The sequence below is a fragment of the Ornithodoros turicata genome, chromosome 4 (assembly GCF_037126465.1).
Source record: "Ornithodoros turicata isolate Travis chromosome 4, ASM3712646v1, whole genome shotgun sequence".
Lineage (NCBI taxonomy): Eukaryota > Metazoa > Arthropoda > Arachnida > Ixodida > Argasidae > Ornithodoros > Ornithodoros turicata.
In genome coordinates, this window is record NC_088204.1 from 12,928,778 (window position 1) to 12,956,349 (window position 27,572).

The 27,572-nt window shown below is 45.2% G+C and overlaps 1 protein-coding gene and 1 long non-coding RNA gene across 3 annotated transcripts in view; both read left to right on the plus strand.

Annotated features, from left to right (window-relative positions):
* Positions 1-11,936: 11,936 nt before the first annotated feature.
* Positions 11,937-27,572, plus strand: part of LOC135391085 (uncharacterized) — a 139,449-nt gene continuing 123,813 nt past the window's right edge. For both annotated transcript variants that reach the window (XR_010421857.1, XR_010421856.1), the window contains exon 1: positions 11,937-12,123. This is a non-coding gene — a long non-coding RNA (uncharacterized LOC135391085). The remainder of the gene's footprint in view (positions 12,124-27,572) is intronic.
* LOC135391080 (multidrug resistance-associated protein 1-like) lies at positions 17,454-22,129 on the plus strand. Its single transcript, XM_064621175.1, has one exon. The coding sequence runs from the start codon at positions 17,469-17,471 to the stop codon at positions 21,864-21,866; it is 4,398 nt and encodes a 1,465-aa protein (XP_064477245.1). The 5' UTR covers positions 17,454-17,468; the 3' UTR covers positions 21,867-22,129.

Here is a 27,572-nt window from a genome sequence, read left to right on the forward strand (position 1 = left end):
GAGCATGGAAGTCACCCCCAAAATATTTTTTTGTTTTTCGCTGCGGCGTCTTCTGCAACGAATAAAATGAGCTCCTGCGAAAGAACGATGAGCGCAGGTGACCTACAGAGTAGAGCCCTGCGCGAGCCGACTTCTCCGGGCTCGACCCGGCCCGGGTGCATCGAAAAATTGCCCGGCGCGGGCCCGGACCTTCATGTTTTTATGCGACCCTGCCCGGCGCGGCCCGATGGTCGAGTGCATAGAGCGCGGCCCGGCCCGGTGACTCAGCGCGTAGATCCCGGCCAAGTATTTCCAGGCGTGACGTACGCGTTTCAAGCGCTTATCACACGAATTTATGAGAAGAATAAGTGAATGTTATAGAGGGTCGAATCATACGCATAATGCAGTGCCCCTTGCTTGTTTTTGCAAATACTATGCACAGGAATGACGCAAGCACGTGATGATACACTAATAGTCCTCCATTGCGTGGAATTAGCTGCGTGACCCGGTCGAGCCTGACTCTCGGAAACATGTTTGTCGGCCCGGGCCCGCCGTGCTGGCGTCTTCTGTCGGCCCGGGGTCCGGCCCGGCCCGTGGTGTTGGCGTATTTTGTCGGCCCGGTCCGGCCCAGAGCACACAGCCAATAACAAGACCGGCCCGGCACGCGGGCCGGGTCGGGGACCCGTGCCCGTGCAAGGCTCTACTACAGAGCATGCGCCAAGCTCTGTTCCGCACACCTTTGAAAAACCTCTCCACGTACAAAGAGCGCATCGGCGAACGAGAAGACGTCGTGACGTATCATGGGCTCCGGCACGTGACCAGTGACGTCCAACGGCACAGCTTAAGCATGCGTGAGCCGAGAAAAAGGCACTGAGGAGTTTCTACATCACGCGGGGCTCGTGTCTCTCGTCCGCGACTGCTTTCTCCGACTGTCTTTTGTAAATTTTATTGCGCAGTGACAATACAACGCAGAGCGAAAATATTTTGCATGGTGACTCCTGGTGGACAGCTTCACAGATAAAGCGGGGTTTCGAGCCATGTTAAATGTCACTTCCATGCTCCTTTAACTTCAATCTGCCTCTACGTTCCCCGTTAGCCGAACAATATGGCGTCTCTGTTTGTCTCACAATTTTTTAAAATCATAATAACTACTTTAGACAATCGTTAATCCAACAGCCTATTGATGAGGGATGCCGAAGTGGCGGCCCGCCTGGGATGAAAAAAAATAAAAAAAATATTCTGCTCAAGCTTCATGAACGGTCGTGGCGTTATCACTGATGGGCTCTGTATTTATGCAGTTTATTTTGCTTTAATTGAGTGATAGAAAATTGTTGCCACTGACCTGTAACAGCTGATGACTCTCTATAAGAGAGGCGCGGGGCCGGGTGGCACATGACAATAGCAAAGACGGCAAAAATAATACAAAGACAGTAATGGAACGTCGAACTTTCAACCTTTAATCATGATCAACCTTTAATCATATGATGATGGGCTGAAAGTTCCCTGTCTGTCTCTCTGTTGCTTTCGTCATCTTCGCTAATGAGTCTCTAAACCTTCCGTCTCATGTTCACGTGATTAATATTACTAGTACATTCCTACCAAAATTTCTGAGCAAACTCTATACATGGCCGATTTGTAACATTACAATGCCGCCAGAAACGGACCGGTTCAGTCGCAGGCCTGGTGATCTCCCGAGTGAATTCGAGCGAAGATTCTTCGAGTGCTGGAGACTTGAAACGGGAGTTTCTGGTTCTCCGTTTTCCGCAGTCGTTGACCACCTTCCTAATGATTGACAAATGTAACTAATGGACCTGCAGCGCAATACAGCGATAATGAACAAGTTCGCTGAAGTTGGTGAGACTGCGTTTTATTCTGACGTTGGACGAAAGCACCTGAGAATACGTATGTTGTCGCGGACAAACCTGTCCATGTTCGGTACAACATGCGTCTAATAATAATAATTCGTGGTTTTACATCGCGACAGAACTATGTCAACGTATGTCTGCGAGCAGGCGTTTCGTGTGATGAACCTGAATAAGTCGAAGTTACGCTACAACTAACCTCGCACTCCTTAATATTGTAATTGCGCAATCACTTTTACACGATGCTGACGCTATATATACTTAACAACAAGCTGTGTCAAGTTTCCTCATGAGTCATGGCACAGCAAATGAAAAGGATTGTTGGCCCTGCGATTGAGCAACGCTAAGTAACCCAAACATGTACGTTATATGCCGTTTTAAGTTCTGTGTTGTGTCACCTATATCAGAAACAGGCTACCACAAAGCCGTGGTATGCGGCCCGCGTAGTTCCTTGGCTCACTGCGGCCCACGGAGATGTATGAGTTCGGCACCCCTAACGTATACAGAAGAATTCTTTACCTTCGATGCACCATAATTAGTGTTTACCGGTATAGTGAAAAAAAAAAAAAAAAAGAAGAGAAAATGTATGGGTCCTTGATTAGGTAAAAGAGGTTCGTATATATATTGGCTGATTAGGATCTTAATCAAAATGATCCCTTCAAAATTTACCTTCTCTGAACGGTCGCTTCCCCATACTTCAAAACTTTCTTTTCGTTTCAATTTTTTATCGCCTGAAATGTTTACCAATTCTAAGCGCACGAGACACAGATTGTGAAGTTTAGAAGCGCGTAACAGGTATATCAAAAGAAAGATAGGCTAATTAAATGAATTGCGCGAGCATTCCAGTCACGTCAGCGAGCGAGATATTGCGAGAGTGGAAGGGTAAACCTCGTCGAAAAGCCTCGAGATTATAAAACGTTATACCGACCAACCAGCCAATGAAGCCGTGATTAGCGGAATGGCGGCGGGTTTTCAGCTGTTTTAATCTTGAGACCGCTTTCGAAGTAGACTTTTAATCATGTCGAAGTAGAGTACATTGATGAAGTGTGCCTTTTAGTGCCCGTTTTATGTGCGTGACGGCACTACAGCGTTTAGAATGAAATTTTGCCGGGTTCGTCTTCGTATGCATGTGTCGGAACTTTGAAAGCTTCTGATTGGTTAAAAATTGCCGAGTTTGTTTTATCTGCTTCTTTTCGATACAGGAATATACGTGAAGCGCAGCTTTATCTGGGAGTACTTGTACTATAAAATCTCGGTACGTTTTTAGTGTTGTCGAGCAACATAGTAGCATGGGTGCCAGGTTATATTTTGCGGTTTACTTTAGCACTGGAAATATTATAACAACATTATATAACAATCACGGCGTAAAAAGTATAAAACTTTCTATATGACGATTGTAGAAATAGAATAGGAATTTCCTTTTATGTTCTCGCAAATTGGGAACCTCGTTTTTCCTGCTAAATGCCTTTAAACTCTGCCGTGGATTCTATAGACCGATAACCATGTTTCCCCCGTCAAATTTCAGTTTCCAGTGAGTGCTCATGGCCGGCGATAGGGGTAGGCGAGTAAGGCGACCGCCTTAGGCCCCGCGCTTGCATATAGGCCCTGCGCACGAAGCCCTCAACCAGGGATTACTTTTTTTTTAAATATCAAGTATGCACTTAATCGTACGCAAATGAGAGAAGAATGTGTTATGTGCCATTCCGTCATGTGATGAGAAAAAGTCCCACTTTTAAGAAAAATCCGCCAACCCTGCAAGCTATACCGAGGATTTCGCACCCTTCTCTCCAGCTGCCATTTCCCGTACAGCTAAAACCTCCCACTGCGAAAATCTTCTCTTATCTTTTCATTACTGCTGGTGTGAAACAGGCCCCGCGATGTGCCTTTGCCTCAGGTCCCGCACACCCCTAGCACCGGCCCTGTGAGTGCTACGCTGGAAACAACCGTGTGTGCGCAGGCCAGTACAGCTCAACGATACCACGTTGAGAGAGGGTGTAATACTAGTACACATGATCCATGGAAACACAATAGACATTGAGGAGACGAACGTATAGACCATTCTAGCCTACCCTCGAACCGTGTTTTCGTACCCTCGGCAACAGGTGGGTTTTGTTTTGTTCTCGGCTGCTACGAACCGTGGTTGCTGCCGTGTTTGGCAGGTGTCGTGGGCAGTTTAGGTAGTGAGTAGTAGGGCTTCTGCAGTTTTCGACTACGTGGAGTGCGGAGTGTAGTACGCGTTCAAAACTGTCCGCAACGCATAGCGTTCTCCGCGAAAAGCAGCGGGTGGCAGCCCAGCGATCGATAGGTGGCGCTAGGAAAGGGCAAGATGGCGGATACCATGGTTTTTTTCCCTGGCTCAAGCAAAGGAAAAACGCAACCACAGAAGGACTTCGGCTGATCGCTGATCTCACTCGGTACCGTAATTTTCCCAAGCACAGACGGCCGGTACTTCAAGACGCTCCGAACATCCACTCTCGGAGAGGGAACCACGGTTTTGTTTTTCTTTCCACTTGCCGCCTCTCACCAAGTTGCCCTTGGCATCTCATGTTGGTTTGTTATGGGCGAGAAACTGTTATGAAACGTTGAGTGTACCACGAAATCACGACGTAAATATAACTTTCTCATACATTTATTCGTATTCTGTGACTGGCTTGTCACCATAGAAACCCCGGTTACGCTTTCGTTTGCTCGTATTTGTTCTCGACGCTAACCTCGCCAGTAGTTCAATGATTACGTAAGCCGCCGCCTGACAAACTCGCAGTCTAGGGAAATCTGGCGAAATTTTTCGTCAAATCCGGAGGAAAATGCGAATGTAGGTTGGCAACACTGGTTTCGTCTATACAAGCAAGACGTGTTCGTTCCGAATATTCCAAATAATAATTGCTTCAAATTATTATGACTAGACGGTTGTAGCTCATTGATATCTCACTGCTACAAAGATTTGTGTCAACTGAACTGAGTTGAAGTGATGCTCAACCGAAGAGAAGTTGATTGGCTTCGTGAATTTTTATTTTTGCTCAACTGAGTCTAAAAGAGAGTGGAAGCAGTAGCAGAAAGACAATCGAAGAGGGGTTTCTGCTAGGTCATTATCATCTTTTGTTGTTGTTTTAAAGCGATAGCTTTATAAGGACCCAGCAACCTTGTGCCGTGTAAGTCCGTCCGTAACAGTTGTGGAGAGAGAAGAAAGAAGGAAGAAGTTACAATGGCATCCTAACGGGTACGGGGCGATCGAAGACCAGGACAGGAAAAAGTTTTCTTTAAATATTTTTACGGATGGTTTTAATAAGCATAGTTTCGCTGATTGTAAACTATGTCTGGAAGGTACACCAAAAGCGGAACATCAACCGGTACGACGCGCACCCCGCACAGGTATTTGCGCCCTAACCATGAAAGAATATTCGTGCCTACATTTATGGAGCATGTGTCTTCCACGCAGCTTCAAACCTCAGCTAACGGGAAAAGCCTAAATTCCAGTCGCCGCTTCAGCGAGCACGCCAATTCCGGCAGGATTACGGAGGAAGAGGGACCTTGTTACAACCCCGATATTCCTCCGGCCAAGCACGAAACTAAAAGCACGTTGTTTCCGTTCTGGTCTCGCAAAATAAATAAACATGAACTGGCGCGTACTACAGCAAATCCTTCGGCCTGAGACACATCAATTGAAAGGCTGGCTTCAGTTAAACAAATAAATGAATAAAGTAGCTGACGGACAGGGGAAAGCGGGGAAAGGGAGGAGAATTCTTTGGGGCTTGTTATCTGTGTAGTTCTCTCGCAGTCGTTATTCTAAATTTACATACTCCCACGCTCCTTCTCGAAAAAGGAAGGATATAAAAGGGAAGGAGAAATTGGGAAACGTCCCCCCAGTCCATGCCTGCCTTCGAATAACCCCGGAGTGGCTTGATGTCTTTCCTCAAATCCCAGGCTTTAGGGTCTCGAAAGCCTGGGGACCATGTCTTGTACCAGACTGAAAACGTGAACACCGTGCGCTGCGTTGTATGGAAATTGGTATGGAAACATATCACGAGCTTGCATTCATAGCGTTCTGGTTTTATAATATTTAGTTACTCGTTTAAAGTCTCCCCTCGCCCTTTTACATAGATGGGTTGTCTGGCAAAAAATAGTTTAAATCTTCCTTAGCATCAGGTCCTCATGAATGAAGCCTCATTGAGGCTTATGCAACGACGTCACATTTGGTCACGTGACATGGGCAAACATATTGCCGCACCGGTGTCACGGTATAGGAGGGTATGTTGTCGTGGTGGTGGTGGTGGTGGTGGGGGGGTGACGTGTCGGAACGTTGCTCGGGGAAGGGATGAAAGGGGCAAGGGGAAGTCTCACACGTCTGGTTCTACAGTTTCCTGCACTACAACCGACCGTGAGGGTCCACTGCCTTCAGAAAGTTCGGCAGGGCTTTCTGTAGGGCGCCTGTGACGCATCCCCATGTTTTCCCATGTCACGTGGCTCAAAGGCTGCGCGTGACGTCACGTGCAGGGTGACAACGGGCTTGGTTCTATCACACAGTTTTCTTCTTTTTGCGCCCAGACCCCTTTGAGTTGTTCGTAACTGTTGCAAACGCTACTGCTCCCCAATGCATTTTCTGTATTAAGAGCGCAACATGAATCGTGTGATCGGCCTCGCTTGTGGAATATTTCGTATCAGCGTCCTATACTCTGTCTAGTTACGCTTATACGTTATTGCTTCCTGCTTCAAAGCTTATACTTATAACAACAACAAGGCCTTTGTCTGAGTTTGAGTTAGAGTTTGAGAGTTTGTTTGGTGCTGTATATTGCGATAGAGCTGCGTTAAGCGAGAGACGGGACAGAACGCAAGCAAGGAGAAAGGCGAGCGCGGTGCGCGGTTCAACTATTTCATGAAGACTGGCACATAAACGTATTTGTACACGTGACACGGGGGGGGGGGGGGGAAGACCCCTACGATTATCGATTAGGTACATATCAAATAATCGTAATAATGTTTATTTGCAACTTTGGCAACATACAAACTACAGCCCAAAAAGCGCTAGAATGCAGAGACCAGCATATGATAGAGTAAATATTGGTAAGGATGTTTTTTTAGAAAATTGAAGTAACGTTTTCCATGCTTGCAGTGTATCACTCACATAAACACACTGACATAAGCCGTTATCGAATGCAACATGAGGAACAAAATTATTTCATATTTTCACACGTGAACAAACAATGTCACTTCCATGGCAGGATCAAAGCTGGCATAAATATCTTACCGAGGCACATTGACGTTTGTTAGAAAGTAATATACGCTGTTACAACGAAGACGACAGAATATTATGCTTTCATGGGCCCTGGAAGCAAATTACTGTTATTCCCGTTACAATTAAAAGAAAACCATGGCTGTCATTCAAGAGTTAAGCATGAATTGAGTCATACAATGGCTACGCCTTCGTCTTGACCTCGACCTTTAGCAAATGACATGAAGGGCAGCCCAATCTCTTCTTTCAGCCACTGAAATGGTGTGATGCGACATGGACAAAGAAAAATGAGGACATGAATCACGATTCACCACCGGGTCGGGACTGATAAACCCAGTACACGTGTCCCATAGCAGCTGGGAAAATTGAAGTCTGACACAGTAATAAAGAGATTTTCTATAGTACTTGTCATAAATGATGTTGACGGACGACACCTGAAAGTGAACCCAGGGGTGGGGAAATCAGTTTTCTTTTGTAATGCATTATCATTACTCATTACAGTTCTGGAATGTAACTGTGAATTACATTACTCATTACATTTCTGAAATGTAACTGTGCATTACATTACTCATTACAGTTCTGGAATGTAACTGTGCATTACACTACTTACTACAGTTCTGGAATGTAACTGTTGATTATATTACTTATTACAGTTCTGGAATGTTACTGTGCATTACATTACTCATTACATTTCTGGAATGCAACTGTGCATTACGTTCCTCATTACAGTTCTGGAATGTAACTGTGCATTACATTATTCATTACAGTTCTGGAATGTAACTGTGCATTACATTACTTATTTCAGTTCTGGAATGTAACTGTGCATTACGTTCCTCATTACAGTTCTGGAATGTAACAGTACATTGCATTACTCATTACAGCTCTGGAATATGTAACTGTGGATTACATTAGTTATTACAGTTCTGGAATGTTACTGTGCATTACATTACTCATTACATTTCTGGAATGCAACTGTGCATTACGTTCCTCATTACAGTTCTGGAATGTAACTGTGCATTACATTACTTATTACAGTTCTGGAATGTAACTCTCCATTATATTACTCATTACAGTTCTGGCATGTAACTCTGCATTAAATTACTCGTGTTACTTTTTCATGCTTAGTAATTTATTTCCAATGCCATTACTTTCCACGAGTACATTACGTTACCTTGGCATCACATTCTCATAAGTCTGACACAGTCCTCCGTACTGTTTGAAGCACCTATTGTAAACAGATTTGATCGGACTAAAACTTTATTACATACTACCGGTGATAGTAATTAGCGTTTCTGCAAAATCGCTACGGATTAATGGTTTTCGTCGAGTGATGTGAACCGAAAATCATAACGCCGAACTATCATAAGGCCGAAAGTCAAGAGGTCGAAAATCAGAAGGCCGAAAATGAAAACATCAAAGAAACAGAAGACCTAGGGATTGTTCTTTTCATAAAATTATGAAAAAGTTTCGTGGCTCTTGTATTAGAAATCAAATAGCCGTAATTGGAATGCATAGCATTTGGTGCTCAGAAATAGACTTGCGAGAGAGAGAGAAAAAACAAAAACAAAACAATAATCTACAACATGTTTACTACAAAAAGAAAGGGCCTGGTGGGTGAATGCCAGTGAATGACTTATATCGTCCACTGAATGAGCTGTAATGGAGATGGTGTTTCTCTACATTTGGTGACCCGAACGTGATTTGAACAAGCAAAATATGCTGCTGTGTGTGCCCCGAGCGATTCCGACATTTTACACTAATTTGGTCGGAACTTTTGAACTATATGTTGAACTCCATCATCATCTCTGTTCTTCTCTGGTCATCATCTCTTTGTTTTTCTCATCATCTCATCATCTGTTTGTACTTTCTGTGTGTATGCGTATTGGGGTAGCCAGTTCGACGACGTCGAAACTCACATCCCCATTTTTTTCTTTATCACGTCACCATCACCAAGCAAAACATTTTTTTTTTTTGCTTCGCCTGCAACTTTCTGTACAGTTCTATTTCAAGAACTGTATATAATGATCGCTTGTCCCCTGACACAGGATCACTTATATGGTTTCTTCTAGAATGGTCATTCACTTGTTCCAGGTCATTCACTCGGCTAATCACCTTAGTTATCGAAAGGCCGTACACTTAGGTGCAGTTTTGAGTCAGATCTGATGATAGGGAACGGGTTTCAGGAATGACCTAGGTTGAAGCTGTTGTTGAAAATGGGATGAGAAATGGAAATGTCATCGGATAGCTCATAATGTTTAATTCTAACCTATTACCATTGTATACAGTAAACACATAGAATAGCACAGTGGTTCATATGTCAACTTTTCCTTTTTGTTTTCCCCCTAAGTGATCGAAAGTACGTTATTAACGCGAATTTAAGTGAAATAATTTATTTGCTGTATTAATTCACATCAAGTCTATCCTACTTAATTTGTAGAGCTAATTTTTTTATCGCAGTTGGAATAAGAGTTTCGTATCTTAATTGGGTTCCTTACTTTTCGACCTTCCGATAGTTCGGTTATCTGACTTTTCGGCCTTCTGATTGTTCGGTGTTTTGATTTTTCTGCCTTCTGGTTTTCGGCCTTATGATTGTTCAGTGTGTTGATTTTTCGGCCTTTTGAGTTTTGACCTTCTGATAATTCTGCCTTATGAGTTTCGGCCTTATGATTGCCACCCATCTCTGTCTTCCTTCCTGGTGACCTGGTCGGTGACAAAGTTGGCTGGGAAAAATCAGCTTGGGGATATTTTTTTTTTTTTTGCGTGAACAACAACAACAACAACAACATATATATTGTGATGATGAAGTGGGGAGGTTTTCCACTCTAGGAGTGCGTGAACAAGTCGCAACCGCTGACCTTAGAAAACGCGAACCTTCAACCCAAGTAATGAGTGTCATTACCAACAACAACAATAAATGATGACGATGAGATGGGGTGTTTCACCGCGGTTGTGCGGTACCCTACCCCATTGCACGTGGAACATTATTGTGAAGATGATGAAGAAAGGATGAAAATACAAGAAAGAACTAAAGCGTCTGGAGGAATCCACTGGACGACAGGAAGTCCATGAACAGGTGAAGAACCCGACGATGGAGCACAGGATCTTCATAGGGGCCAATGAGTGCAGCTAAGGTGAGCGGCCTCTTGCGGCGGTTGCTTGTGTCATTATCATTATATGCACTACTCCGGCAAAATGTAGGTGTCATTACTAATTACATTACTAGTTACTCCTCCACAAAATATAATGCATTACCATTACTCATTACCGATATGTAATGCACTCGCACTACTCCTCATCTCGGAATCTTGTGAATCCCGTGTCCGGCAACGTTCTTCTAACAAAAGGGATCTGCCCATCACACTTATCAGTATGAACGCACGGCTTGCAAAGAGTGTCACCATGTGTTTGTGGCCGCGGCGGAATTGTACTCGACTGATATTATCGGATGACGTAACCTTCGAAAGACTCCCATTGTTTTCCTTTACCTTTCTATAGCTGCTTTTGGTGTGGAACATGTGGTATAGCCAGAGGCGGATGCAAGATTTTTCTGGACGGGGGTGGGGTCCTGCCTTGGACAGCGTCCTGCTACACTATACCTAAGGTCAAGCGATACTCTATGTCACAGAAATTGAGGGGGGTCAGGACCCCCTAACCCCCCTATCTTCTAAAGGGACTAGCCAGGACTACCTTCTAGATATTATACAATCATCTTGTTTAATCGACTAGATGCTTTACCGAAAGATTTCATGCGTAATTACGAATCAAAATGAAGTACCTACCTCGGCAACAAATTTATTCCGACCTAATTATTAACTGCTAGTAGAAATACGTATTCTTCGCGAAGTCAGCAAAGCTCAAACTTGCTTTGCGCACTGTCTTATCTGGCTTTTTGCCTAGTCCCTCCAAACATATGCGACCATATCGTGCTTCGTACAGACTTTCCTGTCCTGACCTTATCGTGTAAAAAGTATCAAAGGCGCTGATGGCTGGCAGGTGCTTTTATTTTGATACACACGTAATAAAGGACTCACAAAGTAACATTAATGCCTTCATGACTGAATTACGTAACTTAATTTAGCCGCAGTTCGAGTAAATTCTTTCTTACGCCCCTATGCAATATAGCTTTTACTTCGATACTTGCGACTACCTTCCTTTACTTAATAATCTACTGAAATCTCCCATTTTAACAAGTAACTATATCCTTTTTGCGCTCGCATCACGTCTGTTCTTTCTTTGAACCGGGAAGGTTCACTTTCCCTGTATCTTGCAGTCGGTTGTACTACACTACTATCGCTACATTAAGTTACTGTAGCGATAGCGATAGTGTTGTTGTCAACAACAACAACATTATTTGCAGATGCTGCCATCGTTACCATTCTAATGTTCCTTCCTTCGCTGTCGCCACACATACAGGCAGACAAACTTTATGTGTAATACACACTAGTATTACTACCATTAAGTCCTTCATTCTTGTCCAAACGTGCACATAGAGGTGCATGGAGGTATTCAGTCATATGAAAATCGCACGTGTCTGTCTCATTTCTGTCGTACTTGAAGCATGAGCAACGCATCTGACACCAGGACGCAATCCTTCCAGGAGTCAAGCAGCTCGGGATAGCGTAAGAACAAACAGTTTTTCAGCTTGAGAAGGCCGCGATAAGATAAGCCTCACAACTACAAGGAGACTTCGTCTCTTCATGAATGCACACACATGTACACGCCGTTCTGAAACCATCCAGTTGACCTGTCTGCGTGAAACTGCTCCCGTAAGAATAAGGCGCCCGCAGCAGCTTACAATCCAGGTGGCGTCTTGTCGTATGCCATCGTCTGCGTTCCTTCCTTTTTTTCGCAGACGACGGTCTGTAAACTGCACGTGGGTGCTGGTGTGGTTGCGGGCGTACCTTTCCACGAAAGTGAAATGAAGCCGTAAGACCGTACAGTGGTTATTAAGTTATTAATGTAACTAAGTGACGTACATTAAACTTCACTGCGAAAGCAGAAGCTGCAAGCGTCTCTCGTTGTTTTGCGGGCACCGGTTTATTGCCACTCCCCATGGTAAGCGACACGAGGTTCTTATCATTCTGGGAGATTATTTCACCTGAAATGAACGGTTTGCAGAGGCCCTGAAACGCTGGTGTACGCACTGTGCGCATTCACGGTGCATTACGGTACAATGACCGTAATATAATGATCGTAGTAATGAAATATACTGATGCGTACGATTTCAAACACAACACGCTCAGCAGCACCATCGGTAAGTTGTCGCGCGACGAGCCTTCGTATACATGACACTTTTCCCCAGACAGAAATGATTCAGTTCAGGATAAGTTCTTGACAATTTGACATGCAAACTCGTAAGAATGTGCAACGTGGTGTTCATTGCAGCCAAAACAGACACACACTCAGACAGAGAACACACAACACAAACTGCAAAAACTTGCAGTTTGTGTTGTGTGTTCTCTGTCTGAGTGTGTGTCTGTTTTGGCTGCAATGAACACCACGTTGAACTTGAACCAACTACCCCAGCTTGCCACCCTCGTAAGAATGTGCACGCGGACAAGGATATGCTCAGCATTTTCGTTTGAGGGACTGTTGAAATTTCGTGGAGGGATGTTTCTGGGGGATGCAGGGTATAGTGATGGGGAAAATCACTGCATGAAGACGCAATTAACTGTTTATAACCTGCCGTAAACTTCGGGTTGAGACAAATGCGTTATTCCTTTACCTCTTTTTATCTCTGTTTCTCTCTCTCTCTCTCTTTGTAGTGGTCAACGCATAGAGCTACTGACAGGTTACCCGGTGTGATGTACATATCGGCCGGGATGCAAATGCAAGGCGCATCCTCTGAATACTTTACATGCTGAGTGTCATGATTAGGGCCCGGAAATTTAGGCACTAAAAACGATGGAAATAGACAGCCAATTAGGCCCTCAAAAGTAGCAAAGTAGACCATAAAAAAATAGGCACATTAATCTGGTGCACACTCTTTGGCACTATTGGTGCTTCGGAATGCTCCATCCAGGAAAAGAGGTGACGGTAACGTACAAGCTTCTGATTTCTTGTACACGAATGCTGAGGCGGCCTAGAAGCACGCTGTATTGAATACCACTCTTAGTTCTCAGCCCTCGAAGACCTCAAAAGGCCAAGAAAGGTCAAATCTTTGGATCAAATGTACATGAACCCCTTCTAGTGAACCAAAGTACTGAAGGAAACGAAGCGCAAAAAAAAGAAAAAAAAAAGAGAGAGAGAGAGGCTCAAACACGCAGAAACGAAACGCAAAATGCAGCACTCAGGATAAGACTGAAAGGCGCACTCGCACCTACACCTCTAAAAAAGGCTGTTATGGCGTCTTAAAACGTTCAAAAGGTTACGATTCAATATAGAGTCGATAAAAAGGCAGGCAACCCCCAAAATGTCGCATTTAGGCGTTTTTAGGAATCTGTAGGCAATTGCCTCAAATTCCGGGCCCTAGTCATGATAAAACTAAGGCGCGGTGCTCTCGTATGGAGAGGAACTACCTTTAGGAGACTGACATTATTACCGGCATTTTATTTTGATGGACAGTCGTGGCTGGATTACTTATATTGATCATCATAGTCGTCATCACTACAAGTTGATGGTAATCTTCGCACGAAATGTCGTGCATTTAGTCTCAAAAGGGACCAATGGTCATGGCAATGTACCTATGTGTCAAAAAAGGACAAACTGTCTTTTTTTTCTCAGTGCGTACACACGCATGCTTACGCACAACTTTGCTCATATCACTGATGGGTCTTATAGACCTTATGTGAAATCTTTAGGTGAACCATTTCTCAAGCCGTCCCTACACATGTAATGATCTCATTTGGTCTGGTAGTCCCGCTGTGCGTACAAACTACACGGAATCCTGTACGATTGTGTGACCGTGTGTGTGATTTTCCAGTTTTAGTTTTGTGTTCTTCCTTTTTCTTCCCCTTTTCCCTTTTTTGAGTAGCAAGCCGACCTCCGTCTGGCTGACCTTTTCTTTTCTTTTTTTTCTTAATAAACATATCCCCCCTCCCCCTGTACGAAATCGTATTTATAGGGCCGTGAACCAAAACAAATACAAAGCGTATAGAGTTTATTTAGTGACGTCACCGCTCTAGCGGGCACTAGCAACGAAAAAACAAAATCGCCACCATAATGTCGGTGCGGCGAAGTTTGGTTTCGGTTTCCGTTCGCTGCCACTGCTAGGTTATCGCTGAAAATAAATTGCGGGGAAAATTACGTGGAAATTACTGGGATATAGAACACGTAATGTTCACACATTGTAGTACCTGCGGCGCGGATGCAAGTGAGGTCGGTCAGAACCGCTGACCGATTACGTCAGGGCGAAAAATTCGCTAGCGACTGTGGCGCTCCCCTGCGAGTGACGTCATATACAACATTTGTGTGTTATATATGCGGACACGGATCTTCGCATGAATCTGCGCTCATAGAATAGAATAGAAATAGAAAAAAAAAATGGAAACGTAGGTCGCACTGGTGCGACCAGTGCACTGCGCTCACATTGTTTTATTTCCCTCCCTTCATGCGCTTTCGGGCTTACGAGCACAGCTTCGAAACTACTCGAACATATTCGAGTTGGAGGAGATGTCGCCTAGTCTCGAAGCTCGGATATCTCCAATTCCACGTTCCATTCAATAATTGGTGATGATAATTTATGACTTTACGTCGCGAGACAACTGGATTCTCGAACGTGCGCCGAATATTCCATCCACAATTCGAATTAGAGCACTGCACGGGCTCGGGATTACCGGAAAACCCGGCCCACGGGCCGGGTTTGACCATTATGGGCCCGGGCTCGTACATTGTCGGGCCTAGGTCGGGCTCAAGCCTGTGTTGCCCCTCTGTTAGTTAGCCATGGTAAAATTTTACAGCCTGATACACTGGACCGTGCTGGGTAGCCTATAAATTTCTCGGGCTCGCGCCGGGCCCTTGGCTTGGCTTGGAAAGGCTTGGGTCGAGAAAAATCCTTCTTGCTTGTGCCGGGCCCTGGCTAGGTGACGCAGCCGTCGTGCCGAGCCCGGCCGGGTAAATCAAAGGGAGGCCGGGTCTGGGCCTAAGAATGCGGCCAGTGCAGTGTTCTAATTCGAATCGAACGCACAATTCGCTTCGGTATCCGAAAACATTGCACCCGAAGACAACATAGTGTTTGAAATGTTGTATTTGTAATTTCTTCTTGTGACACTTGCCTTTGGGAAGTAATTATCGTAGTCCGATGGGAATATATCGCAACGTTTTCATTCAGCAACTGAAATATGCCATTCTTAGGTTGAACGCGACTATAATGATTGATTAATTGATAAAAAAAATGGAGATGCTAGCCCCAAGCCACTCGGGACTTGCTACTCCAGGACGCGTTACTTAGAACTCGTTATATCTAAAACAAATGACTATATAGTATTTAACTTGGCTATGATCATTTCTGTTATCATTTCAATTTCTCTCCGTTTTTGTTTGGCAATCGTTCCGGGCTCATGTCTCGTGCAACGCACGAAGTTAATAACGCAGAAAAAGCCTTTTCGCAGAAATTGCTAGGCAGGACTAATTACGTGAGCGTCCCCTCGCGACAGTCCGTATTCAGAGGTGCCGTTACGCGAACCCAGCATTGTGCATCGGCGAGTATACCTATTCGATATCCCTAGTGGAACGTGACACCGGGCCTGGTTTTACCACCTGCACGTGCGCACCACTATTAACAAACTCTGTAATGGTTCCCGGTCCCCGAGGAAAGGGAAAATAGAATCAGACGGATGATCCGAGCCCGTTCGGACTGTCAAGTTCACGTAAATGCCGCCAGGAGACACACATTCCGATTATGCATACACGATAGCTGTCGCAATCTGACGGCGAAGCAGAACACATGCAGTTTTGGGTCGCATGTGGGGTCTCGAATGCTGGTTTTTACTTCATCCGTGTTATAACGGTTGTAAGTGGGATAGGTGGTAATTAGATATCGCGTTGTATAGGGGAGATGGCACAGGCACTGTGGCGCACTTTTATGACGTGAAGCGGGGTGCGCCTCCCCCCCCCCTCCCCCTTTGATCGGATAGGCCTATATGGTTAGCGCCATCTTTCTGCTTGGAGCATTAGTAATTTCGAAACACTGCTAACAATTGTTACCCGTTTTTGCACGAGTAAGAAGGCTGTCATACTGTTTTTCGGGAAATAAATGTTAATTACACGAAAAAAAAAAAAAAAAAAAAAGAGGGGCACATTCAGAAGCACATGAGTCAGGTAATTACTCGTGGCTTTACGTCACGGGACGACTGCATACTCGCAATAATTGGATAATTTCTAGCTCGGGAGTCACACCATGAGAAGCCACCAAGTAGCTCAAACTGGCAAAATGAAAGTAATGGTATGATAAGGTTGGATAATGGATTGATGGATAATGGATTGATTCCAATGAAGGAATTGATTAAAAAAGCGAAAGCAATTTTTTATTTACTTATAAACTTATCAATATCAGGTATCAGTATCATCATCACTGTTTGTTTGTTTGTAAGGAAAAAAGAGAGGAGAAATTGAGCTCTTCTCCCGGCGTTTTCTTCTACTCCTATCATAAATTCTCACCCTCCGCCCATAAAAAAATAAATAAATAAATAAATTCTTAGGTGCTCTACTGCAGGTGCTTAGGTGGTGCGTAGTGAACCATCACTATCAATCAGGTATTTCCGCGCTCACAATACTATTCTATGACCCAAATGCGAGCATATTTTCTTGTATTGTGTGAAAATATGAAACCGATACAGAGTGACATAAGTATGAGCTGTCCTGTTCACGCCAATGAATTGAAGCCTGGTATCGATTTCAGGGGTTCTCTGTCACTGGAGTGAGTTCGGAATAAAAGCGAGTTCGTAATAGCGAAATTTGCAGACCTTACAACAGCAATCAGACTTACACGCCAAATACAAACGTTCTTTCAAGCGTTCTGCGTTGACCTGTTTATAATCAATAATGTACAAAATGGCAGCGATATAATATTAGAATGGCCCCCAATCGAGTACAAAGGGTTGCTCTATTCGTTTCCCATAAAAAAAAAAAGAAAGAAAGAAAGAGATAGGAAAGAAAGGAAACTTTCCAAAATGATAGCAGTTTTGTAGCACAATGGTCACTTGAAGAAAGCACCGAGAGTGATATGATGATCCTGCCCTGAACATACCCTGGAGCCTGGACTTTATGCACTCTGTCCCGTTAATGAAGCCCGTAAACAAGAGGGTACAATTGCACTTCTTTCGAAACACACTTATCTTCTTGCAAACGGTCACGCTCTTTATCACATCTTTGTCCAACGCAGGCGTCCTGATATCTTATCTCTCATTGGTGTACGTATGCCAGACATCCATAGAGTCTGAAAAGAGTGGACAGTACAAACGATGGTATCCGGCTCACGGGTGCCGTTCTGCTCGTCGCCCTTGTGGGACTGGAATTTGACCTGGTTTTCGGATTATTTTCAACTTACCCCATGCTTCGAAAGCACCGTGTTAGTCTACATACCGTCCTTCGTGCTGTTTACATTCGGATTGCCAACACTCTTCAAACGACGACAGGATGAAAGGCCGCTGTCCATCACGGTCCTCAGCATCGCCAGGACATTCATCAGTGTTGTGCTGGTGCTTCTCTACGGCGTGTCCTTCATTCACAAGGTCATAGATTACGTTCAAGAAGCCTTCGTGGCACCGTCCGTAGCAACCTTGACAGCTGACGTGGTCCGAACCATTGCATTCTCGACGACCGTTGCTCTGCAAACTCGGCAGCGAAATTCAGGACAGAGGTCCTCGTCTGTGTTGTTTTCTTTCTGGTTTACGTCGCTGCTCTGTCGGTTCCCGGAATACTTTCGTTGTCTTCAAGAAGTGTTCAGAGTGAGTTCGCCGACGTTCACGTCGTTTCAGTTTGGAACTGCTGTGTCTGCCTACCCGCTGATCGTCGCGCAGTTCGTTCTGTCGTGTTTTAACGACTCAGTGAAGCGCGAGTTTGAGAAGGAAGGTGAATCGCCGTCTCTCACAGCCGCGCCCTTGTCTTCCTTAACGTTCGAATGGGTGACAAGGCTGATACTGCTGGGCTACAAGCGATACGTCACACTGAAAGACCTGTTCGGTATTCGTCCCGACCATCTTACAAGGTACAACTACCGCATTTGGAATAACAACTGGGAAGCAGAGCTACGCCGTGTCGGTTACTCCGCAGTCGACGGGACTTGTCGGTTCCAACGAGAGAAACCATCACTGTTCTATGCTTTCGTGAAGACCTTCTGGTTCCCGATAGCGGCCTGCTTTTTCTTCGCAATAGTACGTGCCTTTATCAGGACTGCCCCTGCGCTGTTGATAAACTTAATCACCAACTTCATGGCGAGTGATGAACCAATGTGGAAAGGTGTCATCTACGCGTGCGCGATCGTCATTACGAACTTGGTGGCGGCCATGTTTGTACGCCACATTGAGTACACTTTATCGACTACCGGTCTGCGGATCAAGGCGGCTATCATGGCGTCAGTGTACAGAAAAGCTCTTCGAATGTCGAACGAGTCCCAAGGAAAGTACACTGTTGGAGAACTGGTTAACTTTGTATCGGTCGACGCGGACAGAGTGTACAGACTGACGAGCATAGTGTCATTCGTGGCTGCAGGTCCGGTACTGATGGTTCTCACGCTTTTCTTACTCTGGCAATACTTGGGGCCCTCATCTCTTGCTGGAGTAGCCGTAATGATTGTGATGATGCCCTTATCCGGAATGATTGTATCCAAAAACCACAAGCTCCAGACACAACAGATGAAGTTTAAGGACAAACGTTTGAAGACAGTGGGCGAAATGCTGAGTAGCATCAAGGTACTCAAGCTGTTTGCCTGGGAGCCTCCTTTTATGGACACAGTCAACGACCTCAGGTCACGCGAAGTGGAGGTCCTGAAGAGGTACTCTTACCTCAGCGCGGTCAACGGATTCTTCTGGACGTGCACCCCGTCCCTGGTTACCCTGTCGAGCTTTGTGACGTATGTCATGATCAGCGACAGGAATATTCTGGACCCTTCGACAGCATTTGTGTCCTTGGCACTTTTCAACCAGATGCGTTACACCATGGTCATGATACCGGACACCATCTCGAACGCTGTACAGACCAGCGTCTCCTTCAACAGGCTCCGAGACTTCCTGCTCTGTTCGGAAATCGATTTGAACTCTGTCGGTGCCGCTCCGTCTGCTGGAGAGGCGATCACGGTGCGGAACGCCACGCTATGCTGGTCAGAAGGAAGCACCCCCGTATTGCGAGACATCAACTTCAAAGTGGACTCGGGTCGCCTTTTCGCGATCGTTGGGCCCGTGGGCAGCGGTAAGTCGTCCCTGCTGTCGTCGCTTCTTGGTGATCTACGTATTATCCGTGGAAGCATCGACGTGGCTGGCAGTGTGGGGTACGTCCCACAGCAAGCATGGATTCAGAATAAGACCATACGGGACAACATTGTTTTCATGAGCCTCTTTGAAGAAAAGTTTTACGAGAAGGTTCTCGGGGCCTGTTCTCTGGAAGAAGATATGAGAATATTGCCCGCCGGGGACATGACAGAAATCGGCGAGAAAGGAATCAACCTGAGCGGTGGTCAGAAGCAGAGGGTCAGCCTGGCACGTGCTGCATATCAGAAGAAAGACTTGTACCTCTTTGATGATCCTCTGAGTGCTGTAGACGCACATGTTGCTTCGTCTATTTTCCGTGAGCTGATTGGTCCGAAAGGAATGTTAAGAGCCACCACGCGCGTGCTCGTCACGAATAACTTATCCGTACTACCGGATTGTGATTACATATACGTCCTTAAAGAAGGTCGGATTGCGGAATCTGGGTCGTACGCCAAACTCAGGAAACAAGGCAGCGCTTTGTCGGAGTTGCTGAAAGATTTCGTCCACAGGAAGACTTCTACAAGTGACGAAAACGGAACGTCGGATACAGAAGGTAAAGGATTGCGACACCGACGGAGTTCATCCGTTATTACAGACGGGGGGGAGCGCCTCAATGATAAAGATGCGACCCTGGTACAAGAAGAAGGTGTCGAAGTGGGCTCGATAAAGCTACGCGTGTACCTGAACTACATGAAACACGCAGGCCCATGGCTGGTCGCTGTGCTGCTAGGCTACATTCTTTATCGAATCCTCGACATCGTGAACGGAATTTGGCTGAGCGCGTGGGCGACGGATGCCCCGTTACAAGATGGGACTCAAGATATTCCCATGCGCAACCACCGTATTGTTGTTTTCGCCGTCATTGCCCTGTTTCAGGGTATATCTTATCTTATCGGCAATGCTCTACTTTGGAAAGTAGCTATTGGAGCATCTACTAAGCTGCATGCGTTGATGCTCCGAGCCGTTATGAGGGCTCCGTTGTCATTTTTCGACGTCACGCCGTCCGGTCGTCTGTTGAATCGTTTCGGAAAAGACGTAGATCAACTGGACATCCCCTTGCCCATGACGGCGAACTTCTTCCTCGACCTATTATTCAATGCTTTGGGAATGATAGGGCTGGTCTCCTCCAACCTGACCCTCTACGTCTTCATTGCTATTCCTGTATTAGTACTTTTTGCGTTCCTTCGCCAAGTGTATGTGAAGACCCTCCGGCAAGTGAAGCGCCTAGAATCTGTAACTAGATCTCCCGTGTATAATCACTTGGCCGAATCTGCCACTGGTCTCAGCAGCATAAGAGGTTACAGAGCTCAAGACCATTTCTCAGAACTCTACGAAAGCAAAGTCGACATTACTCAAAACTGCACTCTTCACGGTCTACTATGTAACTACTGGATGCAGATGAGACTGGAAATTTTGGGCGATACCCTTATCTTGGGCATGCTTCTGCTGGTCGTGTTCAGCAGGGAGACGGTCGACGCTGGTACTGCGGGTCTCTTAGTGTCGTACTCGTTAGGTACCGTCGTTGCCTTCAATTACCTAATCTATTTTTCGACCGAACTAGAAGCAACGATCGTAGCGGCTGAACGAATCGAGGAATACTCTGCCGTTGTACCGGAAGCCGCTTGGGAACGCCAACAGAAGCCGACGCCCGATTGGCCTTATTCTGGTTCCGTCATCTTCAGCGATTTCTACACCAAGTACCGTGATAACCTAGACTTTGTCCTCAAGGGTGTCGACCTCTCAATTAACCCTGCCGAAAAGGTCGGCGTCGTCGGCCGCACCGGCGCGGGAAAATCTTCGTTGTCGCTATCGCTCTTCAGAATAATCGAAGCGTCCAGAGGGCGCATCTGGATCGACAACCTTGATATATCAGATATAGGCTTACACGACCTTCGATCGCGACTCACAATCATTCCACAGGACCCCGTATTATTTGAAGGTTCCTTACGTTTCAACCTGGATCCAACGCGCCGCTATAAAGACGACGAGCTATGGCTTGCTCTTGAAAGAGCTCACTTGAAGAGCACATTCAAGGACGCGGGTCTTGGTGCACAAATACAAGAAGGTGGTATGAATCTCAGCGTAGGACAGCGCCAGTTGGTGTGCTTAGCGAGAGCAGTGCTGAGGAGGGCTAAGGTGCTCGTCCTGGACGAGGCCACAGCAGCTGTGGATCTTGAGACCGACGCGTTAATTCAGGACACGATAAAAAAGAGCTTTGCAGAATGTACGACAATCACGATCGCGCATCGCTTGCATACTATTCTGGATTCAGACAGGGTTGTAGTTATGGACGCAGGTAAAGTCGTCGAATGCGGCAAGCCGGGCGATTTGTTGAAAGACCAGACGACGCTGTTCTTCGGACTTGCTCGCGAAGCGGGTGTGGTGGGAATGTGATGTCTTTCATTCTTCTGGTCGGAGAGGCGAAATCTGACCAAACATATGTGTTGTGTGCAAAACTGCAAAAGCGTTTTCTTTTTCTTTTATGTATGCGTTTCTGTGAGTGTCTAAAGTTTTTGTGATTGGATGCTGAGACAACTCTGCATAACAGTGGTGACGACGTTGTTGAGGAGTTTTATGATCGGTTTTGCCCGTACAATGAAAGTCCGGACTGTTTATATTTCGCTCTTAGTGTTGATGAATAAATGACCTGAGAGAGAGAGCGTCTTCTTAATGGTTTCGTGGTTACTTCCGAAGAGTTTGTACATGGTTAGATTAGGTTATCTTTACAATTACAGTGATCCCTCGTTATTATGACCATGGTCGTTCCCGTAAACTTTGGTCATAATGCAGAATTGTCATATTAACGGGAGGGGGATTTGCAGATGTTTCACTGCGTTGTTTCCCAGGAGTATGGTCGTAAAACGCGTATGTCAGATTATCGGGGGTCATATTAACGAGGGTTCACTGTATTACTACGAGTGTCGTTCGGCTCAATCGGCCTCGCGTCTGGCAAGATTGCTCCTCGAAAGTCAATTTCCGTCTCTAGGAGAAACACGCCGGAGCGCTCTGAGACGTAGCCCACTGAGATTGATTTAATATACGAAAAAAAAAGTTTTTTTTAAAGTCCATAGTGTTAGTTTAACAATACTCTTTGTAACCAAAGCGACATCAAGGATACACACCCGTTCTCCGATCCAGCACCAGACACATTCTTCTTGTTCTTCGTCCAATCAAAAGATTCCCGGTTCAGTCTCCCTTTCTCCTTTGCTTCCATCCCACTTAAGTCCCTGCTGCCCGCTAAAGCACCGGTAAACTTATCTCGGTGGCATACCCTTCGGCTGACGAGAGGGGATGGGCACACACGGCCATGTGTGGGTCCTGTGCAGAAGACGTTTTTGTCAACAGCGTCAAGGTTTGCTTGACAAATGTTCCTGGCATTACCAAACGAGGAACAAGGATTAAGGGAGCCGCTCATAATTGATGGCAGCCCGACACCGTCTGAGAACGGGGTTCGGTCGGTTCCGGTTTTCAACGGCTTAGTCATCGAAGTGGCTCGGCGCGGAAGCGTTAGGTTGACTCGCTTGGCTTTCCCGCTCGTAGGTATTTAAATTCCTTAACCTGATGATGCGCTACATTATTTGTCAATATCTTATTTGTTCAAAGCTATCGTTACTCACAAGTAACGATAGTGGTAGTAAAGTGGTATGAAAACCTACTTCAGTAAATACCTGAAGAATGAATTTGATTTCTTTTTAACTGACATACCGAGCCCCATACCCAGCCAGCAAATCCACACACATGCGTGCGCACGCTTTCGAATACAAGTGATATACGGAGCAGCCGGTTCCTCTGATGTAGGAGTCACTGGCTTAATATTTTTCTTTCTGCACCTAACCTAACAACCTAACCTAACCTAACCAAATCGATGTAAAGTGTGATATGCGAGTTTAAGATTCGGTCTGATATTCTTACACAGCGCAGCTTCTAAAATATGCAAGAAGCCTATCACTGCAATTTGTTTTTTTTTTTAAACAATGTTCCCGCACCGAAAGCCACGCCTTGTTAATCCCCTCAGAAGTACATGAACTTCCATAATTTGATGATGGTAACGTTGCCTAAAGTTTGAGGGAAACGAAAACATGGGACGAGTGTCCTTAGTGTTTTCGTTTCGTTTCTCAAGCTCAAGGCAATGTTACCGTCGTCAAGCCACAACAGCTAGCCTGCCTACTCCTGTTATGTTCGTCGTTACCATAATTTGTTATGGAGACACCTGAAGGCCGAAGACACCGGCGATGTTCTATAGGTCTTAACTGTAACGCCACAGCAAATAAAGCGAAAACTTTCATAGTCTTCGAATAAGCCTTGAAGTAACATTTCATCGAGTTTGAGGTCAAGCTTCCTATCATCCAGGATTCCGAGAAGGGATTTTGCGGTCTTCTGGTTTTGATCATTAGTGCACAGGGCGCCAAGGATTTTCTTCACTGAGAGCAGGTGTCTGTTCATCTTGAATATGCTTTCTTGCGAGTTTTTCTTTTGTTTTGAATCCTTAGAACCGAGTTAAAAAGGACAACGTGGACGTCATATCCTTTGCTGCTCTCGAGCTGGATCCAACATACATGACTAGTCCGTCTATATGTACAGGATGAGAGTGTTCCATTGATTGATTCATTCATTAATGACCTCAACGGCGTATTGATTAATAGCTCTACCTGAGACACTTCGCATCTTTTTCTGATTCCCGGCGTTGCAGTGTTTGTCTCGCCATGGCTGATATATTTGACGTTCAGCCTTTGCGTATTGGGCTGGTAAATGATGAATGATTGCTTGGATTGCTTTGCCCATACTCGATACTGGTCGTTTTCTGTCAATATTTCCAAGAAGACGGTTTTTGGTATCTGCCTTTGTGGGGTAGGTGCAACTTCGCTAGCTTCTCGGATTGGAGAGCTTGGATTATAAGCTGGCCCGATTGGTCAGTTACAGCGGACTAGGGGGTGTTACGTGGTGCTCCAAGAAAAAGTCGTACGCAAGAAGCTTGGTAACGTTGGTTGTGCATAAATTCTGAAGTAATGGCAGGCTGTATCTGATAAGAAATAACACTTATGATTCATGATTAATTATCATCAGTGTATTTGTTGTTGTTAGAGGATTTTTTTTCCCCGGGTGGTTCCAGCCAGTTCCGGCCGCTCTCCGCATTGCGTTCGTAAATAGCGATGGCGCTCTGCTTACCACCTTATTCTGTTATTATACATCCAATTCTGTCCAATTTAGAACTGCTTTATGTGATACATTTTGTCATTGAGTGTATGTTACTGCTAACATTATTCATGTTTTTCCCCATTTCCCCCTTCATGTAATGCCCCCTGGAACCTTAAGTTGTAAATAAATAAATAAATATTGATATATTTAATCATTGTACTCCAGGATGAATTTTCATAGTAATCTTTCTGCTGACAAGATGTATTCCTGAACGCTCGTGGGTTTCCAAAAGAGCATGCGTCCATCTTGCTTCTGAAACAAAGTTGTCGTAGTCATTAATTACACCTGATACCGTGATTCGACGCGCCGTGATGCAGAATTTAGTACCGAACGTAGGTCAACAGTTGTAAATGCCTGTCATGCATCGAGGACATTATTTTGGGTCAAGAACATCGAGTTCCAATGCGCTATGCCAATGCATAACGCACTAACAACGATAATTCTGTCAGTGATTATAGCAAGTACAGGAATATTATGTTGCTGACATTCTTCCGGCATACCGCGTTGACGATAACCTGAAACGCAGCTTATTTAGCAACTGTAGTCATGTAATGTTGCATGTGAAGTGCAGCAGTACATAATGTGAGATGCAGCACCGAACTGATATTCATTACCGTGTGCCCTTAGTCTAAAAAAAAACATTTCTACTCGACGGTGACATTTAAACAGAGCGTTGCGTGAATAATATTTCGTTGCCGTACAGAGAACCTTTCTTATGGACGCAGATATTACAAGTAAATCCTTTCCACAACCTTAAATGAGCTTAAACTTAAAGGAGCATGGAAGGGCTCGAAGGAAATATGCCAGGAAGAGTAGAAACTAGGATTACCGGCCATGGCACACATATCTGCGCAAAGAGTACTGCTTGCTGCAACGCTTAAAGGTGGTGTCAGAGAGGAATCTGGAATACTAAAGTTAATGTGATATCCACATGGAGATGCCTTCTAAGAAGAAAACACCAAAAAAAGTTTTGCAAAATTCGTTCGTGCTTTTTCATAAAACATCAAAAACATCGAATTCGAAACCAACTGCCGGCTTCCGGTTGAAACGGCCCTTCCCCGCTTCGCCTCCGTGACGTAATTGGTGACGTAATTGGCATTGCCAGCGAGATTCCCAATCGCTCACCTGATGGCGTCGTCAGGCTGATCGCAATCCGATACCACCAAAAGCATGAACGCAGATGTTTCTAGCGACTCTTTGGCAGCAGATTGCGAGTCGGAAGACCGCATTTTGTAACGGACAGCCTGCCTGGCTTCGTAACCGACTCCAGTGACGCCGTTCCGCAGCAGTGTTGCTTGAATTCGGCCGAATTGAAGCGCAATTGAAGCACAAGGCTGCGAAATCCGATTAAATTAATTTTCTAATGTTTCCGACTGTTTCAGAGGGAAATATTCCGGTTCTATGTATTTCAGGCACCCATTATTCAGATCGCACCTTGAGTTCAACTGCGCTTTTTGTCCGGACACCGCCATTAACGCGAAGTGGGGTTAGAGCCACCCTACCGGAGCTTAGCAGAAATAAAGGGACAGAAGGTTTGGACTATCCCACTCGTGTTATACAGGGGTATCCATCGTTAGCCAGGCGCTCTAAAGGGTCGTTCCTCGCATACGGTTCAGAGCACCTGGCTAACGATGGACACCCCTTTAACACAAGTGGGATAGTCCAAATTTCTTCTCCCTCTATTTCTCCTAAGCTCCACAAGAGTGTCTAAACTGCTTTTAGGTTACAGGGGTTGTAACACTTTCACACATGTCGGTTATTCCATCATGCACACATTGTATTGCACACTGGAGCATTGAGCAAAAAATATTTCTGTACGTATAGCACCTGACGAGATATAAGTGGCAAGGAGGGAGAGAGGTACCTTAGTACCTTACCTTACCTTACAACTTACAAGGTACTCAGGACCTTGGTACCTTCGTAGCTTAGTCCTTTCGTTGTGTTCCTAACAGAATAGAATAGAAATAGAAAAAAAAAAAAAAAAGGAAACATAGGTTCATTTTCGTGTTCGTAACAGCTCCCGAAGACAGTGTAGACACTTGGTGTAGTTGGTACAGGATTAGTTGTTTCGTCTGTCTGGTGTATTTGCGCTGGTGTATTCTCTAGCCTGTATGTTAATGTGAAGCGGCAAAAAAAATAAAAATAAAAAAAAGAAGAAGAAAAAGAAACGTGTGTTCGAGGTGCCTTCTGCCTTCTTTTAACTGAAGCATTGTGAGCATCCAACAACAAAACAGCTCCTGTGAAAGACAGTTCCTTGTTGACAGAGCAACTCAGTCGTTTTTAATTTCCGTGGTCAGGGACTGTCTTTCACCGCACACGTTGCACAAGTTCTCCGCAGCTTTTGTTGTAGAAAACAAACGCAAGCCACGCCGTGGTGCGTCGCACGTGTGTGTTTCCGAGAGACATGGTCACGTGACACATCAGAATGTTGAAGAGTATGCGAGTTTACTTTTCTGACAAAGAACAGCGGACTGGTGCAGTCAGGTTGTTTAAAGGGGAATCAGGGAGAATGTCACGCAAACATTTCGATACGTTTCAGAACACGACCACCAGAAGAATGAACCTTATACATTCGATATTTGCTTCTTTTCCATTTTTCTGTTTTGTTTGATTTGAACGTGAACATCTTTGACTGAAGTGTGTCTGGTTGGATCAAACTAAGTGGGAAAGTTAAACCTGGAACCAACGTTCGCCAGAAAGGGAGTCCCGATGCTTTGGAGCCGGTTCGACTCCTTCCTCAGGGATGACTGTCTGTTGAAAGATGAAAGTGACTGAAAAGGTTAGCCAGCTGTAGGACTCGAACCCACATCTTCTGGATTACCGGTCCAGGGCTCTACCAGTTGAACTAAGCTAACATGTCTCCTCAGCGATTTCCAAGGGTGCATCATCTGAAGGCACAAAACA

Coding starts and splice junctions, on each gene's coding strand:
- LOC135391080 (XM_064621175.1), top strand. CDS start 17,469: ATGGTATCCGGCTCACGGGTGCCGTTCTGCTCGTCGCCCTTGTGGGAC.